At 31.1% G+C, this 23951-nt stretch overlaps 1 protein-coding gene and 1 pseudogene across 2 annotated transcripts; both read right to left on the reverse strand.

The window, feature by feature from the left end:
- Positions 1-10250: 10250 nt before the first annotated feature.
- On the reverse strand, positions 10251-13744 carry LOC117910619 (disease resistance protein SUMM2-like). 2 transcript variants are annotated; one of them, XR_004650714.1, is made up of 3 exons: positions 10940-13744; positions 10675-10751; positions 10251-10580 (listed from the first exon to the last, which is right to left on the reverse strand). XR_004650714.1 is itself a non-coding variant. In XM_034824715.1 (2 exons), the coding sequence occupies exon 1, from the start codon at positions 13658-13660 to the stop codon at positions 10967-10969; it is 2694 nt and encodes an 897-aa protein (XP_034680606.1). In that variant the 5' UTR covers positions 13661-13744; the 3' UTR covers positions 10251-10580; positions 10940-10966. The 2 variants fall into 2 exon arrangements, 1 of the variants encoding a protein (XP_034680606.1); XM_034824715.1 differs by lacking the exon at positions 10675-10751.
- Positions 13745-21293: 7549 nt separating this feature from the next.
- On the reverse strand, positions 21294-23951 carry LOC117910622 (annotated as a pseudogene).

Raw genomic sequence — 23951 nt, forward strand, 5'->3', positions numbered from 1 at the left:
AAAATCGTTATTTTGTCTATCGGTATATTTTATTTGCAACCCTGCTTGATGACTAAATTATCTTATATTAGAAAAACTCTTTTTAAAGGTTAATTATGTATGTTTTCTCTTTCGTTTATAATTTTTTTTTACTAGTATTAATGATTAATTCTCTTTTATTCACGGATATAAATATAATTAGTTGAACTCACTTTTTTTATGTTTACATTTACTTTTGTCTGTATGTTATTACACTAATATGTACTTGATATTGATTTTTTTTTTTAACATAACAAATATATATACACTCAAATTACATATCCAAAATCGAAATGAGTTCATATTTGGGTTGTGGAAGAAAAAAAATGACCAAAGGCATTGTGGACTCTTTACAAAGTTTGGTGGTTCATAAAGGAAGAAAATAAGTAAGATATACTCAAATTACATATCCAAAATTCAAAATGAGTTCAAATTTTGGTTATGGAAGAATTTTTTTTTTAAAAAAAAAATGAGCAAAGACATTGTGTACCCATTATAAATTTTGGTGGTTCATAAACGAAGAAAAGAAGTAAAGATATACTCAAATTATGCATCCAAAATTCAAAATGAGTTCACATTTGGGTTATGGAAGAAAAAAAATTCTAAAAAGATGAGCAAAGACATTGTGGACCCTTTACAAAGTTTGGTAGTTCATAAAGAAATAAAAGAAGTAAAGATATGCTCAAATTAAATATCCAAAATTCAAAATGAGTTCACGTTTGGGTTATGGAAAAAGTAAAAATTCTAAACAAAATTAGCAAAGTCATTGTGTACCCCTTACAAAGTTTGGTGTTTCATAAAGGAAGAAAAGAAGTAAAACACCGAAAGTGTAGATTCTTTGGTAACATTTTTCAAGACATTCATTCGCATCATATATCATTTGTGTCTTTTAGTCATTATTAAATGTTGGGCATCATTCATGACTCGTGACCTATATGAAGAGTGCTTTTTTTATTTTTTATTTTTATAAATATAATGTTCTAAATAATAAATATTACTAATATTTTACAAAAAGAATATTTACTTGTTCATTTGTAATTAATTTTTATTTTTTACTTTCGTTAATTTTTTGTGAGAGAATATTTTGATATCCTCAACAACTCAAATTAGTGAAACAGGTGATGGACAGGAGTTGGAGAGGTGAAGAGAAGAATATTGGGTTTATGTTTTTGTGTTCAAAACCCAGAAAAGATGATAATGAATAAAGAGTAAAGTAATAGTGACATTGTCTTCCATACAGACTGTCAAGCTCTCTTTTCCTTTAACGGGAATCCTTTTCTTCCAACACAAATATGAATTCATTTACATATGAAGTTTGTGTGTACTGGCTTGTAACTTTAAAACTGTAAGTAGCAGTGCAGATAATTCTTCATCCGTTCTACTGTTTAGAAATATAATTCTTTTTTCTTGATAGGTTGAGATCAATTTTATTAGTAATTATTTAGGAATTTTTTAGGTTTCTTTCATCATTCCGAACACGAATTTATTAGGAATTTAGGGATTTTTCCGTAATCCCATTCCAAGTTTTGGATTATCAAACATGGGTACATGACCAGAGGAGAATTAATTGGTTTTTGATTTTTTTTTTTTTATGATATACATAAACAAAATTTTGTTTATTTATTTTTGGAGAAGTAATTTTTATTTATTGAAAATTTGATTTTTATTTATTGAAAATTTGATTTTTATTTATTTGAAAAATGAGGATATTTAAATTGTTGATTGTTAGGAAGTGTCCCAAATTCCTAATTAGTATATATATATATATATATATATATTTTTTTTTTTGTAAAGAATATTATATATAATATTTCTAGGTTGATATATTATTGTAATATTAGACTTCCTTATAGAATAAGGAAAGTTGTTGGAAATATCTCTATAAATATTCTAGGTCATGAGGGGAAAAAGTTATGAGATGGAGATGGAGCTGTAGAGACTATACGAGGTGGATAGAGATATGAGGAAGAACGGGAGGTACTTTGTGGAGCGAGAGGGCTCGTAGTAGGGTATGGATACAAGGAGTGGGGAAACATGTGATGTTTTGGGAACCCAATAGTTATATTTGGTTCTGTCCTCTGTAATATTCTTTATTGTATAGTGGAATCATTCTCTCTCATCCGTGGACGTAGGCATGGTTGGCCGAACCACGTTAAAACCTCGTGTACCGTTCTTGAACTAACATTGCTGACATCAAAGCTTTCGCTGGCCCTACATTGATTTTAACCAAATATCTAATTACAAGAAAAAAAGAGAGATTAATATAAAGATAAAATTGCAACCTCTCTCTCAATTAAGATGAAAGAATATAAAATCTTACAAAATGATGAAAGAAATCTTTTTTTTAATGAATAGTAAGGGGTGGAGACCTCCTTTTATAGCATAGGAAAACTCCTCCCCCCTTTTGTCTTCTAAACGAGATGGGATGACTTCAACTTTGACACGATACACTTAGAAATGTAAGGTTGGAATAATTATTTATTAATATTTCAATGTTAAGTAACAATAAAAATGAGAATAAAAAAATAAGTTGACAATAATATTCATACGCATAGTTTAAAATAATTTTTTATTTTTAGGACATCTAATAGTGGTTTAAAATCATATTTCTTTTTTGCTATATTTTGTTATGATAATAGTAATTAACTCCAAAAACAATGTAAGTTCATTTGTATATTTGTATATAGGTTTATTTGAGCACCTAAAAATGGTTAATTTGGATATATTTTTATGATAGAGAATTCTCTAACTAAGAAGTCTTCTCTTATGCAGGGAGGAAAATGTCGCGATATTTCGGCGATATAATGTCGTGATATTTCGGTGAAATATCGTGTATCGGAGCATCTCGACACGATATATCTTAGAGAAATATCGGTTCCACGATATTTTATCAATTTATCGTGAATTTCACCTTTTTCTCGTGACTTATTGGCATTTTATCATTTTATCTTCAATATATCACGATAATTTGGGCGGTCAAATGAGGATCAGCGGTCAAACTTTTAAAAATGCCTTAGGATTTCCGCCGCCCTTTGGTTGGCAGCAAGCTGATCGCTGGGGCAAGTTGGCCCCTTGATATATAAAGTGCACCAAATATATATAAAGTCAAATTCATCATATAAACATAATTTTAAAAAAATGTTTTAAAGAACAAATTAATTATAATTATTTTATAATTAAATAAATTTTTTTCATCTATTTGAATACCAAAAATATAAAAATTATCATGATAATTTTCTTCATAGTGTTTTTAATATTATTAATATATTAATTAAGTATTAAAAATTATACATATACCATCATTTATTTTATATCATTTAATACAATTAAATTAAATTAATTATAATTTTAATATTAAATATATTTTAAAATCAGACATATTATAATCAAATATCACAAATATTATTATGAATAATATTTGATATAATTTAATAATAAATATATACTTATGAAATTTATAGTTTTTTTTATTAACACATATAATATTATTATCAAATATGATAAATCATATTATACATATATCAAATTATTTAATAAAACAATTTAAAAATATCATTATACTTCTAATTACATTTTTTATGAAGTTTTTCTTATATTTTTATAAATTTTGATCAATTTTAGGTTTATCAATATTTTTTTCCAAATATTCGCCGATATATCCGATATATCCCCGATATATCCGATATATTCATAAAATCGAAGTACTGATATATCCGTGATTACCGATATTTTCATCCTTGCTCTTATGTACTTGTTTGTACATTTATAATTATTTTTTTTAGAGGAAAGAAAATAGTGAGAAAATTATCAGGAAAAAAATTTATAAAAATATTCTCTATTTTGATGTCCATTAAAAAATTGAAGGAAATAAAGTTAGATTATTTAGAAATACACTTTACTCACCTTTATATAAGGAAAATGATGATAGCATTTTCCAACTCTTTTGCCTAATATATATTTTTTCATTGCCTTTTTTCTTAATATTTTTATTTCCTTTTTTAGTACTTTTTAAGAACTAAATATGATCTTAATTATCATAATTTTTATATTTAAAAGGTATATGCATTTATGGTATAGTGTCATCTATGCAAAACCTTAGTTGTATTACAAAAAGGATTTGTATGCATTAATATCACAACAAGAAAAGTGAGATATGGTCGCATAGTTTTTTTAAGAGGGGTCAACAAAATTCACAATGGAAGAGTATATATAACCTTACTACTATTTGAGCCACAATAGTAGGAGTTCTCCCACCAAGCTTATAGTTCCAGGATTAATTAGATACAACCATAAAACCTTCTATTGTTAGGGGATAAAATTGGTCGCTATAATATATGGCCCAATGAATGCAAGTTGGTCGCTACAATAAAACCAATATATAAATTGCCTACCATTTCTCTTTTGCTCACCCTTGATTGCTGAACTCATTTCTTCTTCATCTTTGCTAGTCCAATGTGAGATTAATCTTTAATCATGAACTTTGTTTTTTGCTCAATGATCACTCATCATGGGGACGTAGCTTGATGTTTTTTTATTCACACATTCCCCTCTCACTATTGTCATTTTATTTTATTATGATTTCACTCTCTCATTTTCTACTGTCTAATTTTCTAGGGTTTTGACTTGCTAGGTTTCTGAGTTATCACAAGATTTGAAGGCTTTTCAAGCATGACTTCTCCATCTTTTTTTTTTTTTCTTTTTTCTAGGGTTTTCTAGTTGATTTCTCCTTTTTCCATTTTTGGGTTTTATTTCTCTTCACGTTTTGTGATTTTCTAGCTTTCTATATTTTAAAAAAAAATTTTATATTAAAATGTGAGAGGTGATTGATGCATAAGGAGATCTAGATTTCATAAAATTGTGAAAAAGTATATAACTCTATTTCCCAAACAAAAACTCCTTTGTTAATTGCCAAAAAGATGAGGTGAAAGTTGAAGTAGATAAGAAGTATAGGGAAAGGAGGGGAGGAGGAGGGGGCCATCAACCATGTATAGAATGAGAAAACTTGAGAAGAGTGGGTTGTGTATTTGAGGGGCGAGGGGTTAGTATTCTCTAGGCTTACTTTGTCCATATGTTTTTTCTTTGTCCTATTTGGTTCTAGAAATTTTTTTTTACCATGAATTACATGTTGAATTCAAACATTACAATGACGATGAGAATGTGGAATGATAGGTGAGATAAGTAGCTATTATAACAACAAATAAACCTATGGTGTGCTTGAAACGTGGTAGACTTGTCAGCTCAAATGATATAATTCATTGAAAAAGGAAAACACTAGAAAAAAACACATGAAAAACTTGATAATTTTGAAAAGGCTACAAAATGACTAATCAATTCAAAATCGAGGAACTCATTGCTTTTGGAGAGGTACAATTGAAACAAATAGCTACTAAAGATCTACAAATTGAATTAATAACCCCTAAAAGACACATTAAAATAACCCTTAAGGAGGTACAATTTGAACAAATAGCCCTTTACTTCACTAAGGTTTTTTTCAATGAGTGTTTTATAGTTCCAAAATATATTTTTATGACCATCCAAGAGAAAGTGTTAATAAAATATGAGAATTTGTCGTATTATGGAAACTTAAGAATAATCACCTATGTTGATGTAAATCTCTTCATAACTCTCTATAAAAAGGAAGACCTAATATTGAAAGGATATTAATTCTCTAAGAGCATTTTAGTTTTTTCTTCTTGTAATTCTTCCATTCTATACCAAAAGTTATTTATTTATTTATTTATATATTACACCTAATTTTCTTTTTTTTCTTTTTTTTTTTTATTCCTTAACCTTTAATTTTCCCACATATCTTAAAATAGCCTTGCATCAAGCATAGATCAACTAAATAGTAAAATAATAGGTATAATATATTTTGTTTATTTATTTTTATGATATACATAAACAAAATTTTGTTTATTTATTTTTGGAGAAGTACTTTTTATTTATTGAAAATTTGACTTTTTTTTATTTGAAAAACGAGGATATTCAAATTGTTGATTATAACCAAATATCTAATTACAAGAAAAAAAGAGAGACTAATATAAAGATAAAATTGTAACCTCTCTCTCAATTAAGATGAGAGAATATAAAATCTTACAAAATGATGAAAGAAAGCCCCTTTTTTTTTTTTTTTTTTTCTTTTATTGAATAGTAAGGGGTGGAGACCTTTTATAGCATAGGGAAACTCCCCCTTTTGTCTTCTAAACGAGATGGGATGACTTCAACTTTGACATGATGGACTTAGAAATGTAAGGTTGGAATGATTATTTATTTATATTTCAATGTTAAGTAACAATAAAAATGAGAATGAAAAAGAAATAAGTTGACAATAATATCCATATGCATAGTTTAAAATAATTTTTTATTTTAAGGACATCTAATAGTGGCCTAAAAATCATATTTCTTTTTTACTATATTTTGTTATGATAATAGTAATTAACTCCAAAAACAATGAAAGTCCAAGAAGAATGAAAGTTCATTTGTATATTTGTATATAGGTTTATTTGAGCACTTAAAAATGGTTAACTTGGATATATATTTATGATAGAGAATTCTCTAGCTAAGAAGTCTTCTCTTATGTACTTGTTTGTACATTTATAATTATTTTCTTTAGGTTATATGTGGTTCATGATTTTTTTTAGAGGAAAGAAAATAGTGAGAAAATTATAAGGAAAAAAATTTATAAAAATATTCTCTATTTTGATGTCCATTAAAAAATTGAAGGAAATAAAATTAAGTTATTTAGAAATACACTTTACTCACCTTTATATAAGGAAAATGATGAGGACAACCATTTAGCATTTTCCAACTCTTTTGCTTAATATATATTTTTTCATCGCCTTTTTTCTTAATATTTTTATTTCATTTTTTTAGTACTTTTTAAGAACTAAATATGATCTTAATTATCATAATTTTTATATTTAAAAGGTCTACCATTTTTGGTATAGCGTGTCATGTATGCAAAACCTTAGTTGTATTACAAAAGGGATTTGTATGCATTAATATCACAAGAAGAAAAGTGAGATATGGTCACATAGTTTTTATAAGAGGGGTCAACAAAATTCACAATGAAAGAGTATATATAACCTTACTACTATTTGAGCCACAATAGTAGGAATTCTCCCACCAAGCTTATAGTTCTAGGATTAATCGGATACAACCATAAAACCTCCTATTGTTGAGGGACAAAATTGGTCGCTATAATATATGGCCCAATGAATGCAAGTTGGTCGCTACAATAAAACCAATATATAAATTCCCTACCATTTCTCTTTTGCTCACCCTTGATTGCTAAACTCATTTCTTCTTTCATCATTGCTAGTCCAATGTGAGATTAATCTTTAATCATGAATTTTTTTTTTCTCAATGATCACTCATTGTGGGACGTAACTTGATGTTTTTTTATTCACACATTGCCCTCTCATTATTGTCATTTTATTTTATTATGATTTCACTCTCTCATTTTCTACTGTCTAATTTTCTAGGGTTTTGAATTGCTAGGTTTCGAGTTATCACAAGATTTGAAGGCTTTTCAAGCATGACTTCTCCATCTTTTTTCTCCTTTCTAGGGTTTTCTAGTTGATTTCTCCTTTTTCCATTTTTGGGTTTTATTTCTCTTCATGTTTTGTGATTTTCTAGCTTTCTAAATTTTTTTTTTAAATTTTATATTAAAATGTGAGAGGTGATTGATGCATAGGGAAATCTAGATTTCATAAAATTGTGGAAAAGTATATGACTCTATTTCCCAAACAAAAACTCCTTTGTTTGCCAAAAAGATGAGGTGAAAGTTGAAGTAGATAAGAAGTATAGGGAATGGAGGGGAGAAGGAGGGACCATCAACCATGTATAGAATGAGAAAACTTGAGAAGAGTGGGTTGTGTATTTGAGGGGTGAGGGGTTAGTATTCTCTATACTTACTTTGGCCTTATGTTTTTTCTTTCTCCTATTTGGTTCTAGATATTTTTTTTTACTATGAATTACTTCTAACATAGTAAAAATATTTGTACCTAGCTTAACTAGTTGTGTTGAATTCAAACATTACAATGACTATGAGAATGTGGAGTGATAGGTAAGATAAGTAGCTATTATAACAACAAATGAACTAAGGTGCACTTGAAGTGTAGTAGAGTACTTATTAGCTTAAAAACACATAAAAAAACTTGATAATTTTGAAAAGGCTACAAATGACTAATCAGTTCAAAATTGAGAAACTAATTACTTTTGGAGAGGTACAACTGAAACAAATAGCTACTAAGGATGTACAAATTGAATAAATAACCCTGAAAGACACATATAGAAATAGCCTCTAAAGAGATACAATTTGAACAAATAGCCCTTTACTTCACTAGGGTTTTTCTTAATGGGTGTTTTGTAGTTCTGAGATATATTTTTATGATCATCCAAGATGGAGTGTTAATAAAATATGAGAATATGGAAACTTATGAATGATCATCTATATTGATGTAAATCTCTTCATAACTCTCTATAAAAAGGAAGACTTAATATTGAGAGGATATTTAATTCTATAAGAGAATTTCAATTTCTTCTTCTTGTAATTCTTCTATTATATAACAAAACTTATTTTTTTTTTTTGTATGTTACACCTAATTTTCTTTTTTATTTATTTATTCCTTAACCTTTAATTTTCCCACATATCTTAAAATGGCCTTGCATCAAGCATAAATTAGCTAAATAGTAAAATAATAGGTATAATATATTTATATCACTATGGTATAAACTTATAGTTTATGTTTGGTTTTACATTAAAAAATATAAAAAAATATAATTAAAATTAGTTAAAAGTGATGTCTTTTAAAATTATTTCATCTTTATATAAAAGATTTAAAATACATAAAAAAAAAAAAGACTGAGTTTGAAATAACATATAAAAATATATATCCAAATTGATTCCATTCATTCTTCTTTCCTTTTGTGATTTTGCATTAAAGAAACTCATCCCAACAACCTCACAAATAATGCTTATGAAAAAATAAAATAAAATTAAAGGCATGATGAAGTGAAAAGAGGAACATCCCAATGAATGAAGCAGAGAACAAAGTTCTTGTCTTGATTTCCAGTTGATGCTTTTTCCCTATTTTAGCTCCTTAAACTCTTTTCCTTTCAACTCTACAGCAAAATCCTCTAAATTTTCACCTTCTCTCCCCCAATGCTCTCTTGGATTTATGAAAATACTCCCATTAGTTTCCTAAGAGTCAAGCCTTTTCGCTATTTTTTTTTCTCCCATGGATTTTAATAATTTTCCAACCTATACTTTTAGTCAAATAATAAAGAGAAAAATAAATATTGAATTTAAAATAATAAAAAGGCTACAAATTCATTAAATGTATTTTAAAAATATTTTTAATTTAAATTTAACTACTTTTTACCATCAAAGTTTTAATGAGAAAGTGTTTTTAAGCTATACCATTGCTTTCATACTCTATCTTTCTCTATTTTCATCCGTCAACCTTGGAAAAAGACCTGATTTTGGATATTGTCTTTGCTTCCTTATCTCTTAATCTATGTTAATTACATAATTGTGTAAATAATTAATTTAAGAAGAAAGTTTTTTTCATTACTCATGACATGAAATGATAAAAATAAAAATAAAAAAGTAAAAAAGTAATTATATGAATAGCATGTGAAAGGTTAATCTCTTCTTATGAAGGTATATGATCATAATGAATGTGAAATCCATTCCATCTTCAACCTGCATGAGATTGTATTATTACATGCCAAAACCTATTTATAGCCAAAGAGAAAAACAATCTAAGCTACTTCTCGGGACGTACCCATGGGAGCACTTTTTTTTTTTTGTTGTTGTTTCTTTATGTTGGGACCAAACACGGGTTCAAATCTTCCTGCACAGAGGTTGGAAATCTTGCCAAGAAGCCTACAATTTTGAAGGTTGGGCTTAGGATTTTGGATCAAAACTTTCATATATCTTCAATGGTATCACGGGGTATGGTGCTTAAGCCAAAATCATTTCTGGATCAACTTCTACTTTTGACAATCCTTTCAAATTAGAGACAGAATAGTCTTGTGCACTAGAGCAACTTATACACATGGCCCCATTCAATCAATTTCATAGTTCTATGATTTAAAAATTTTAATTTATTTTCTTTTTCTTTACATTAATTTTCTCAACAAATAAGCAGTTTATCATCTTCTACTTTTATGAAATCAACCAAAATCTCAAACAGAGCACCTACAAAACCACAAAAAGGGAAAGGGATCGAAAAAGTGAAAAACTACCAATTCGAGCTTTCTTTCAATACAAAAACGTTGAATCCATATTTATCATCATCTTCAAGTTTATAGCACAGGCTGACAAGAGACTAATGAAAGTAAAAAAAAAAAAAAAGCTTTGACAAGATAATCAGAGCTTGGAGTGCAAGTTTGTAGACATGGAAGCTCATGTGCAGTGGAAAAGAAGAAAATGGCTGGTCATGATCCAGCGATGCACTAATCGAGGCATGTGGGGATTGGAGAAGATTGTTGTGTCTTCCTTTGAGCTTTTGCATTTTGGTTGTTGAATTTCGTGGAGATTAAGGGATAGTTTCCTGGAAAAGGAGGTTGGAGAGAAATAATTGATGATGTTGCCAAAAAATCTTTACAAATAACATCTAATTTTGCATTTTTCTATAAGAATTTTACCTAGTGGTTGTGCATAATCTCATGGCTTCAGGACTCCCAAGTCCCAAACAATCTAATGAAGTATGTAGAGTGAGAAACTAGAAAGAAATTAAATATAATCAAAATACATGAAAAGTTAACATAATATTTCAAATAGAAACAAAATAATATCTTCAGAGGTCGACTCAAACAATCACAATGCACATTTGGACCTGGCCATGTTTATAACATTAAAATTTTTAAATACAATTATATATATAAAAAAAGGAAGAAAAAAGGATTTTACCCGTAATAAGACGAATGCCATAGGAGCTCAAATCTCGTCTTGAATTTGTGTGGGTTGAAAATATGGAGTGAGGTTGTGCATAATCGCTTGATCCTCCCAATCCAAACCATCCCACCATTCTTTTTGTCCACGGATTTGCTCTAATTTCTTGCTTATTCCAGTGTTGGAATCAAATGGCAGCTTCCTCAAACTTGGACATTGAAGCACACGGATGTATCTTAAAGATGGAAAAGGTAAGGCACGTCCATATATACTTCTTAGCTTTGGTAGCCATGTTAAAGTGAGAGATATGAGTCTCGAGAATACACCCAAATGATCTACTTCAATTTCTAAAACTTCACTCCTTTCATCATCTATCACTTTTTCCATTGATTCACAGAATTCAACACTTAGAAATTGAAGGCTTGGAGCACAAATAAGCCATGTCAAATTCAACAATTTATGACATCGAAATATTTTGACATCACAAAGGTTGTTCAAGCATTGGTGCCTTGGGAATTTTGAGTAGACCACCACTTCCTTTTCAAAATTGATTTTCACATCTTGCAATTCAAAACAATTTTTAATATGGAGGGTCTCTATATAAAGGGATAGTTGGACTAGGTTCATACGCTCACAAACTAATTGTAGCCATCTTGTGGATCTTTGCAACTTGTGGGAGTTAAATAATGTTTGGATGGATGATACACTTGTAAGGTCGATGGATATATCATCAATGTGTTCCAACTGCTCTAACTCTTCTAATAACCTTCTTTCATCATATCCCTTAAAGGCTGACCCTTCCGTGCTATACATACTGAACAATTGCAAAGAGGAAAGACTCGATACCATTTGAGATGGAAGTGACTCAAGAAAATACATATCATTCAATATCAAGCACCTTAAATTTTTCAAGTTCTTGAGCTCCACAGGTAAGTATTCAATACTTGTACATGACAAATTAAGATATTGCAAGGTAACTAAGTTTCTAATCTCCACAGGTAACTTCATAAGTTTAAAATTGTTTGACAAGTCCAAAACTCTTATAATAGGCATGTTTGTAAAGAATCTATTTGAAAATGACTCAATAAACACACTTGATGCCAAAAAGGTCTCAATATTAGGGAAATATGGTGGTTTTCTATGTTCTTCAATCTCGGTATTCCATAATGATATCCTCTGTGTCTCTTTCCATTTTTCAACTTCCTGAGCTCTAATCGATTCAACTCCATCTTTTACCACAAATTTGTTCTTCTTCTTCCCATTTTCGCGAGCCAACCACAATGCCATATCACGAATAACATCATGCATCTTCAAATATTCGTCTTTTTCATCTAATGGAGATATGCCATTCTCCAATAGACATGCAAGCTGTAAACTTTTAATAACTTCTTCTCCTTGATTTCTTGCTTTTTGTATGTTGTCATATTCATCCAGAAAACCCTCCCCAATCCAAAGTTGTATAATATTTCGATGAGAGATTTCATAATCCTCCGGAAATAAAGAGCAATATAGGAAACACGATTTGATGGTTTCATCGGGTAGGCTATCATAACTGAATGCCAAGCGTGAAAACAGACAATTCTCCATACCTGGAAACTTTGCTGGATAATTCTTCAACATTTGTATTTTTTTCTCCCATTCTTCGGGTGTTTTTGTTCCCGCCATTGCTCGCCCTATGGTGATGAGGGCAAGTGGTAAGCCGCAACACTCTTTGGCAACCATCTCCGCCAGCTTTGGTATATCTGGATGAGAATTTATGGTGTCTGCTCCCACCTTGGTCTGAAACAGAGCAAAAGCATCCTCCCATGGGAGACAATTCACTTCAATGCTCTCTGTAACTTCCATATCTTGGCACACATCTTTAGATCGCGTTGTAAGTACCATCTTCAACTTATCTTGAGGATTCAGAGGAGGAATACCAACTTTGGATAGATCCAGCCGCTCCCATATGTCATCTAACAAGAGCACAAATTTCTTTTTCTTCAGGACATTGAATATTTCTTCTGCCCTTTCATCCTCACTCCTACCTTCCCATTTATCTTGGGGAATCTCCACTTTATTGAAAAGAACTCGCTGAACCTTTTCCACATTGGCTGGTCTGGACACAGTCACCCAAATCACTGCATCAAATTCAAGCCTGGTTTTGAGGAGCTCATTGTTGATCCTGGTCAAGAGGGTGGTTTTGCCCACACCCCCCATTCCATATAATCCGATACTGCTTACCTGCTCTCCACCATCTTGGAGCCATTTCCAGACCTTCCCAAACAACAAATCTTGGCCCACAGTCTTTTCAAGCTGCCTCTCCATCACGGGAGGACTAGGCAAAGGTTCAGCAACTACACTGAAATTTGAGCCCTCCGTCTTCTTGACCGTCACAGCACCCATCTTTTCAAGTACCATCTTGCCAAGATTGTAGCTAGCGCCACAGTTTTTAGGACAACAGGTTCCGAGACATTTCTTCTGGATTTCTTCATCTCCTTTCGCCAATATTTCCTCCACTTCTTTTTCCATGGCTTCTACTCCGCGAAGCCAGTCATCAACTACACGAAGACGCTTCTTCTGACGTTCCTCTTCACGTTCCACCCTTTCCTTCACATCTTCGTACAGGTTCTTGAGTTCCTCCATTTCAGTTCTCAAAGAGTTGAGATTTTGTGGGAGATGACGGATGTAAACAGGACGCTTAGCAGCGCTATCCCATAAGCGATTGGCGACATCCAGGATGGGTCTCACACAATCCATGGAGAAAACAAGGATTGGGATTCAAAGCCAAGAAAAGTAGAAGATAAGTAAGGAGAAAAGTCGTAATGAAATATCACCTCTCTTTTTTCAAGTAAAGACTAAGAAATCAGTGTGTGATCAATAATTATAATGTCCAATGGGTGAGATTTGGTTGGAAGATTGAATGGTATAAAGTGCTGAATTCATAATGCCGACACTGTCAGTGTCCTCTAGACAGACTGTCAAGTTCTGTAAAGATTAATTTGAGGCCCCACCACATCTGATATGTACCCTTCTTTGAACATGTAAATTTGAGAGGGTGCTCCAATATGATATTTGTTTGGATAAGAGGACTATTTTACCCCCAAAAATAAGTAAAATGCACTTCACTCTCATTTATGTTGGTAGGGTGAGATCCATTGTCAAGCCTTTCATCTATTCATATTGGTTTCTCTTCTCCTTTCGTATCAGTAGAAGATCATGAGAAAGAAAGTCCTCTCTTTATAGCCTTTTCTGAAATAAATTATCAACAAGTAATTGACTTGTCAACTCTAGCTGCCAATAAGTTAATTGGATAGCTATCACTTTATTTATGAAGAAGAGACCACCTGCATTTATTTGTTTACCTACTTATTATTTCCCTAAAAGCTCTCATTCTTTTCTTGATGCATTAAATTTTTATTTGCATATTTTTTAGTGCACCTTTGTGATTCGTCCTGACCTTGAGTTGTATTTGAGTCATTGTTGAGCTAGGTTGAGAGATTCAAACTTATTATTTGAGTATTAAAATCTTCAATTGAGTAAAGACTTGAAGAGATTATGTAGGAATCCATTGGAGTCGGAATTCAAGTGTAAAAGTGATTAGATGCTTGATTGAAATTTCAAGTTCAGTGGAACCCTCACTCGATTAGGAGCTTGAGGAGAGTGGATGTAGGTAAGGAAGTGCTGAACCACTATAAAATTTGAGTTTGCTTTCTCTAATCTTATTCTTTATATTTGTACTTCTTGTGCTTAAATTTATTGTGTTTGAATTTATTTTTTTTAAACTCCAATTCACCCCCCTTCCCCCTCTTGGGTGTTTTTCTATTAAGGTTAGCCTTTATTTTCTCAATTGGTATAGAGTTAAGCCTCTTGTTTAGGACTTAATTGTCTAAGAAGAAATGGTAAATCCATCAAGCTCATCTCACATTAAAAGTTTTGCAACCAATAAACCTCTATTTTTTACGGGAACCAATTATCCCTATTAGAAAACTAAAATGACTTGGTTTTTACAATCAATCAATTTAGACGTATGGGATGTCATTGAAGATGACCCAAATTTTCCTTCAAAACTAGTTGATGGAGTCTGGTTCCAAAACCCAAGTAAAAATGAGATGAGTGTGATAGAAGAAACTTCCAATTAAATGCTAAGACCGTTTATACTTTGCAATTTTCTATGGATAGAAATGAATATGATAGTTATGTTTTATATATTATGCTTATTTTTCTTTATTTCTTGTTCTTTTAATTTTCTCACGTCTTTCAAGATTGAAAAACAGCCTTGTATTAAACACTAAATAGTTAAGGAAAAAATGTTTGGTTTTATATTAAAAAAAAAAATATCAAATATAATTAAAATTACTTAAAAATTTATATATTTTAAAATTATTTTATCTTTATATAACATATTTGAAATATATAAAATAGGTTTAAAATATGATAAAAAATAATTTATTGAATTTAAATATTTTAATTTCTTCTATTTTGTCTTTCTATTTTCTTGTATTGCATTTTCCCTTGAATATTTTGAAAACCAATCATTGTTTGGAATTACAAAATTAGTCAAGATCAAATATTGTCAAAAGCAAAATGTGTGGATTGTGGTGGATGACATAAAGCTTATATGATTAATTGATTAAATCCATAAATTTTACAAATTATTAAAAAATTTATTAAATATGACTTATCAATTTTTGTGGAAATGAATAACTTAACTAAAAATCCAACAAAATGGTAAACTGATGACATGTGTTAAATATATATATAAATAACTTATATACTGTCAATTTGATGAAAAAATAGTTTTTTTTTTTGGTAAAATTAAAAGATATAGTTGAAATATTTCTACTACAAGAGAAAAAAGTTATGAAATACAAGGGAGATTTGGACTGATGGAGAAAAAATCATCATTCATGATATAGGTATTGAGGGGAAGGAAGAGAATTATATAACCATATATGGGTTTCTTTTTTGTTTGTTTTTTTTTCTCATATTACACCAGCACTTTATGTTGAATTTTTCTTTTTTTAATATAGCCAGTGAATAAATTAGAATTTTTATTAAAACAAAAGTCTCTTTCTCTCTCTACATATATATATATAAGATATAAACTTTGTTGGGTGTAATGATGCTACTCTTAAATCGGAAGATAGGTTATTCAAATAATAGTTTTTAGGACAAATAGTATTTGACTAATCTTCATTAATTGGTCTTTAGATGAAATAGTCAAAACACCTACAATAAACTTCATATTGAAAATTTCAAATTCAAGATTCATCAAAATGAGTTCATATTTAAGTTATTGAAGACAAAAAATCATAATGAAATATCATCTCTTTTTTCAATTAGAAGACTGAGAAATCAGTGTATATATCCAATGGGTGAGACATTGAATGTTATAAAAAATTCATATATTGAATATATAATGCCGGCCAATAATATCATTGTCTTCTATACGGACTGTCAAGCACTATAAAGATTAATATTTTCCTTTTTTCTTCCTGTGTTTCCATCAATCAAGCTCAATAAGCTTTTCTCATTTCCTTTTTCTCTTCAATGGGAATCTTTTAATATATATATATATATATATATATATAGATATATATTGTCTTATACAGAGACTATCAAGCTCTATAATGATTAATATAAGGCTCCACCACTTTTGACGTTTTCCTTTTTTCTCCCTTTGTGTTTCCATGAATCAAGCTCAGTAAGCTTTTCTCATTTCCTTTTTCTCTTTAGTGGCAATCTTACAAATATAAAGATAAATATAAGGCTCCACGTTGATACTTTCCTTTCTTTTCTTTCTTTGTGTTTCCTTCAATCAAGCTGTAACTTTCTCATTTCCTCTTTCCCTCAGTCGGAATCTTTTTCTTCCATAATATATTTATATCTATATATATTTTCAATTTAATTTCTGCCAAAGTGGCGTTTTATTTGGCCAAATAATATCGATTGTGGGTTCCATTTAGACCCTTTTGTCCAGGTGGATGCCATGACTTTTTATTTTGTACTTTTAATTTTCAAGTGAAACAACATTTTTGAAGTATAGTTTTATATTTTTGCATTTTAAAAGACATTTCATTTCATTTCTAAATCAAAATTGTATTTTCAAAATAAGATTGTGGTGTTGTAAAACCAATATTATTCGTTCATCTTAGTTTTGATGATCATAAAAAAAACAAGTCTTAAAACTAATGGTTTGTCTTAAATGTCTTTCGATAAAAAGATTTTTAAAGTGACAATCATAAAGATAAATGAAAACAAAGGGAAATCAAGAAAAAAAGACCTTAAAGAGAAGGTCAATCAAAATCATATGTCTAGAGTCTCTTTGTAACGTCATTGATACGTTAGGTTCATATTGCATTACATTTTTATTAAAAAACCTAAAATTATGTAAGTGTCTAAATTGATTTATTCTTTTATAAATTGGATGAAAAGTATTTTAAATGAAAACCACCTTTGTTTACTACTATTCATAGTTAAAAAGGTTCTCAAAATGACAAGGTGTTTATCTAGCCAAGTTCCCTTAAATATTTTATGGTAAAGATACAAAAACTATGGAGTTTATTTCTACATCTTATAGCATTTTTATAAAAAGTAAGATTGATTGTTTCAAGGATAAAAAGTAATATTTTGACATATATTTCATCATTAAAAGGGTTTTCAATCTTAAGTTTTCATATTGAAATAATCTAGGTCATTAAAGATCATTTGTGTATTGATTTTCTACATTTTGTGTATGTTTGACTAGGGTATGACCAAAGTGGCTCAACTAATTACTATTCAACCGACTCAACTGGTTATCATTCACTCAACCAATTAAGACTATTCACTCAATCGGTTGAGGATTGATTGAATTGGTAACCGATTGATTGAACTCTTGTAACCTAATAGTCACTTTTTGTGCCTTCTGCCACCCAACTGCTAGTAGACTTTTTGATTGGTTAGTTGACCTATTGACCCCAAACCATGCCTAACGACTAGTTTGAATTTTGAACTCCTATTTAAATGCTCCAAACTTATTGTTTTGAAAAAAAAGAAGAGTTCCAAATTATTATTCAATCATCTTTTGAGTCGTATGAAAATCTTTTGAGTGCATTAAGCTTAGCTTGCATTCCATTCTTAGTGCATATCTCAATCCAAGTTTCCTTGTATTCATTGAGCAAAAAATTGTAAACTAGGAAATTGTATTGAAAAATTCATTTTTGTAAACCTTGTGAGGTGAGCTCAAGTATGGGGTATTGCTTGAGAGGAAAATCTAAATGTGAGATATTACTTGGGATTTGCCAAGTGTGAGGTATCACTTGTGGAGTTCAAAAGTGAGGCATCTCTTGGGGAATATTGCAAATCCTTGTGCTAGTGGAAGCTTTAATGAAACCAATATTAGTTGAAAAACACAAAAATAAAATAATCCACACAACTACATGAGGTTTTAATATGGTTTGACCAACCATGCCTATATCCACGAATAAGAGAGAATCATTTCACTATATCATAAAGAGTATTACAAAGGATAGAAACCAGATACAATTATTAAATTCCCAAAACATCCCATATTTTCCCATTCCTTGTATCTACACCTTGAATCACGAGCCCCTCACTTCTTCTCGTATCTCTATCCACCTTGTATATATTTAGTCTTTACGAGCATATCTCCATCTCATAACTTTTACCTTTCATGAATTAACATATTTATAGAGATATTACTAATAATTTTCCTCAAACTTTATAAGGAAAAAATTTATAAAAATATTCTCTATTTTAATGTCCATTAAAAAATTGAAGGAAATAAAATAAAATAATACAAAAATACACTTTCCTCAAACTTTACTCATCTTTATATAAGGAAAATGGTGAGGATAACCATTTAGCATTTTCCTACTCTTTTGCTTAATATTTTTTCATCACCTTTTTTGTTAATATTTTTATTTCAATTTTTAGTACTTTCTAAGAACTAAATATAATCTTAGTTATCATAATTTTTATATTTAAAAGGTCTATGCATTTCTGGTATAGTGTAATGCATGTAAAACCTTAGTTATATTACAAAAAGGACTTGCATGCATTAATCACAACAAGAAAAGCAAGATATGGTCACATAATTTTATGAGGGGCCAACAAAATCCACAATGAAAGAGTATATATAACCTCACAATTATTTGAGCCACAACAGTAGGAATGCTCTCGCCAAGCTTATAGTTTTGGGATTAAAATGGGATAAAATTGATTGCTATCATATATGGCCAATGAATGCAAGTTGGTTGCTACCATAAAACCAATATGTAAATTGCCTACCATTTCTCTCCTACTCATCCTTGATTGCTGAACTCATTTCTTTTTTCACCATTGTCGATGCCAATGTGAGATTAATCTTTAAACATGAACATTTTTTTTTCTTAGTCATCACTCATTGTGGGATGCAACTTGGTATTTTTTTTATTCACACATTGTCCTTTTATTATTGTCATTTTATTTTATTACGATTTTACTCTCACATTTTCTACCATCGGGTTTTTTTAGGGTTTTGAATTGCTAGGGTTTCGAGTTATTAGAGGATTTGAAGGCTTTTCAAGTATGACTTCTCCATTTTTTTTTCTCTTTGCTAGAGTTTTCTAGTTGATTTCTCCTTTTTCCATCTTTTGGTTTTATTCCTCCTCACATTCTCTGATATTATAGCTTTCTAGAATTTTTTTATTTAATTTACTATTAAAATGTGAGAGGTGATTGATGCATTGGGAGATATAGATTTCATAAAACTGTGGAAAAATATATAGCTCTATTTCCCAAATGACACCTCCCTTATTTCCCTAAAGAAGGTTGTGAAAGTTGAAGCAGATAAGAAGAATAGAGAGGGAAGGGTCCGATGAGGGGGCCATCAACCATGCATGGAATGATAAAACTTGAGAAGAGCAAGTCGTGTAGTTGAGGGGTGAGGGGTTAGTATTCTCCATCCTTGCTTTGGCCATATGTTTTTTCTTTGTCCTATTTGGTTCTAGATATTATTTTTACTACGAAATACCTCTAACGTAGTAGAAATATTCCTACTTAGCTTAACTAGTTGCATTAAATTCAAACATCACAATGACTTTGAGAATGTGGAGTCATAGTTAGGTGGTGGAGTTGTTAGCTTAAATGATGTAATTCATTGAAAAAGGAAAATAGAAGAAAAAAAAACACATAAAAAACTTGATACTTTTGAAAAGGCTACAAAATAACTAATCAGTCCAACATTGAGGAATTCATAACTTTTGAAGAGGTGCAACTAAAATAAATAGGTAGTAAAGATGTACAAATTGAACAAATAACCCTTAAAAGACACATTGAACAAATAATCCCTAAAGAGGTACAATTTGAGAAAATAGCCCTCTACTTCACTAGGGTTTTCCCCAGGGGTATTTCCTAATTCTGATATAAGTGTTAATAAAATATGAGAATTTATTATATTATGAAAACTTGTAAATAATCATTTATATTGATATACATCTCTTTATAACTTGTAAATAATTCTTTAAGAGCATTTCCGTTTCTTCTTCTTGTAATTCTTTTATTCCATAACAAAAGTTATGCTTTATATATTATTCTATAAAAAAAAATATTTTTTTTATTTGTTCTTTTGATAAGACCAATCACTTTCCCACATATCTTAAAATAGCCTTGCATCAAGCATAGATTAGCTAAAATAGTAAAATAATAGGTATAATATATTCATATCACTATGGTAAAATGCTTGGTTTTACATTACAAAAATATAAAAAAAATCAAATATAATTAAAAAGTGATGTATTTTTTCAACTATTGCAACTGTGTTTTCCTAGGAAATTTTTCCACATGTACCAACACCTTTAGACGCCAGTGGAGCAAGTGGGTAGCTGTATATTTTTTTTTACTAAAACTACATGATGATATCTCTCTTTTCTTATAGTGAGTGGTTTGAATTAATGGTGAAGAGGATGATATGTCGAGCCTCTGCATAAGGAGATCAGTGGAAATGAGGCCCGCAAGCTGAAGATTAAATGATTAAAGTGAGACATGGGAGAAAGAAAAAAATAATAATAATGGTTGCCAAACAATCTTTACAGTGGGCGAGAATAAAATAGTGTCTATTTTTGCATTTTTCTCTAAGAATTTTTCCATGAGTTCCAAGCGCTGAACAATCTAATTATATTAATGAAGTATGTATGTGGAGCGAGAAACTAAATATAATTAAAATACTTGAAAAGTTAAAAATAATATTTCAAATAGAAAATAAAATAATATCTTGAGAGGTCGACTCAAATAATCACAATGCACATTTGGACTTTGGCTATATTAATAATATGATAAATTTAAAATACAATTATATATAAAAGAAAAGGAAAGAAAAGGAATTACCTATAATGGGGCGAATGGGGGCTCAAGCCCTTGATATGAGCTTTGTATAAGGGTTGGAAAATATGGGAGTGAGGTTGTGCACAATGGTTTGATCCTCCCACTCCAAACCAGCCCACCATTTTTGTTCTCCCTCGATTTTCTCTAATTTCTTGCTCATTCCAGTGTTGGAATCAAATGACAGCTTCTTCAAATTTGGACAGGAAACCACACTGATATATCTTAAAGATGGAAAAGGTAGGGGGCATCCACATATACTCCTTAGATTTGGCAGACCAGATAAAGTGAGAGATATGAGCCTTGAGAATACACTTGAATCTTGTTCAATTTCTGAAACTTCACTCTTTTCATCTTCTATCACTTTTTCCATTATACAGTCTTCAACATTTAGAAATTGAAGTTTTGAAGCATGAATAAGCCAATTCAAGTTCAACAATTTTCGATATTCACATATATGGACACTATGAAGGTGGTTCAAGTGTTGTTGCCATGGGAATTTTGAAGGGGCCACTTCCTTTTCAAAAATGATTTCCACATCTTCCAATTCAAGACAAAAATTCAGCTCAAGATTCTATACACAAGGGGATAGTTGGACCAGGTTCATACCTTTGTAGCCACATAACATTAGCCATCTTGTGGACCTTTGCAACTTGTGGGAGTTGAATAATATTTTGGTGGACAAGACTCTTGTAAGGAAGATGGAGATATCATTGATGTGTTCCAACTGCTCTAACTCCTTTAACAGTGCTATCTGATCTCCCTCAGGCAGTGAGAATTGCATGCTGAACAATTGCAAAGAGGAAAGATTCAATACCATTTGAGATGGAAGTGACTTGAGTGAATACATATAATTTAGTATCAAACACCTCAATTTTTTCAAATTCTTGAGCTCCACTGGTAAGTATTCTGTACTTGTATTTGACAAATTAAGATATTGCAAGGTAACTAAGTTGCCAATCTCCGCAGGTAACTCCATGAGTCGATTATTGTTTGACAAGTCCAAAACTCTTATGATAGGCATGTTTGTAAAGAATCCATTTGGAAATGACTCAATAGACTGATGTGAAGCCAAAAAGGTCTCAGTATTTGGGAAATATGGTGGTTCCCTAAGTTCTTCAATGCTACTATCCCACAAGGATATCCTTTGTGTGTTTCTCCATTCTTTAACTTCATGAGCTCTGATCAATTCAACTCTATATTCTACCACGAATTTGTTCTTCTTCTTCCCCTTTTCACAAGCTAACCACAGAGCCATATCATGAATCACATCATGCATCTTCAAATATTCTTCTTCTGAATGGAGGTGTGCCATTCTCCAATACACATGCATCTTTTAAGCTTTCAATAATTTCTTGTCCTTGGATCCTGTCACATTCATCCAAAAACCCCTCCCCGATCCAAAGTCCTATAAGATGTCGAGAAGGGATTTCATAATCCTCCGGAAGTAAAGAGCAATACAGGAAACACGATTTGATGACTTCATCGGGTAGGCTATCACAACTAAATGCTAATACTCGAAACAAATCATTCTCCATACCTAGAACCTTGTCCGGAGATTCCCTCAACCTTTGCATTTTTCTCTCCCATTCTTCTGGTGTTTTTGCCCAAGCCATTGCTCGGGCTATGACAACGAGGGCGAGCGGCAGGCCTTTGCATTCTTTGGCAACGATTTCGGACAGCTTTGGTATATCTGGATGAGAATTTAAAGTGTCTTCTCCTACCTTGGCCTGGAACAGAGATAAGGCTTCCGCCTCTTCCAAGCACTCCACTTTAATGCTCTTCTGTGCTTCCATATAGCCACACACATCTGCAGATTGTGTTGTGAACACTATCTTGGACTTTTTAATTCGATCACTCAAAGGAGGAATTCCCACTTGCAAGAGATTAAAGGGCTCCCATATATCACCTAACAAGAGCACAAATTTCTTGGTTTTCAAGACCCTGTATATTTCTGCAGCCATCTCATCCTCACTCCTATTTTTCCATCTGGCATCGGGAATCTACAGTCTACTCAGAAGTGTTTCCTGGATCTTCCGCAAGTTTGTTGGTTTGGAGATGACAACCCATATCACAATATCAAAGTTATTATTGGGTGTGAGGAACTTGTTATTGATTTTCTTCAAAAGGGTGGTTTTCCCCACACCCCCCATTCCGTAAATTCCAATAGTCCCCACTTGTTCGTCTTGGAGCAATCTCCAGACCTCATGAAAAGGTGAATCTAAGCCTACAGGCTTCTCCAATGGCATCTCAATCACCTGAGAACAACGCAAAGGACAGCCACTTCTTGAAAATTATTTCCTTCGGTTTGTAGTGCAGCCACAGCATCCATCTTCTCCTGTACGATTTTCGTAAGCTTGTAGGTGGCGCGACAGTTTCTGGGACAACAGGTTCCGAGACATTTCTTCTGGATTTCTTCATCACATTTTGCCAGTAATTCGTTCACTTCTTTTTCCATGGCTTCTGGTCTCTGAATCCACCCATCCACAACATGTGTACGCTTCTTCTCAAGACTCTCTTCACGTTCCACCCTTTCCTTCACATCTTCATAGAGGTTCTTGAGTTCCTCCATTGCACTTCTCAAAGAGTTGAGATTTTGTGGGAGACGACGGACTTTAACTGCGCGATGGCCAACGCAATTGCAGATGAGAGCGGCAACATCCAAGACTGGGCTCACAAAATCCAT

Source organism: Vitis riparia, unplaced genomic scaffold (assembly GCF_004353265.1).
Source record: "Vitis riparia cultivar Riparia Gloire de Montpellier isolate 1030 unplaced genomic scaffold, EGFV_Vit.rip_1.0 scaffold788_pilon_pilon, whole genome shotgun sequence".
NCBI lineage: Eukaryota > Viridiplantae > Streptophyta > Magnoliopsida > Vitales > Vitaceae > Vitis > Vitis riparia.

Excerpts from the sequence above, each read along its gene's own strand:
- LOC117910619 (XM_034824715.1), bottom strand. The coding sequence starts at position 13,660 with ATGGATTGTGTGAGACCCATCCTGGATGTCGCCAATCGCTTATGGGAT.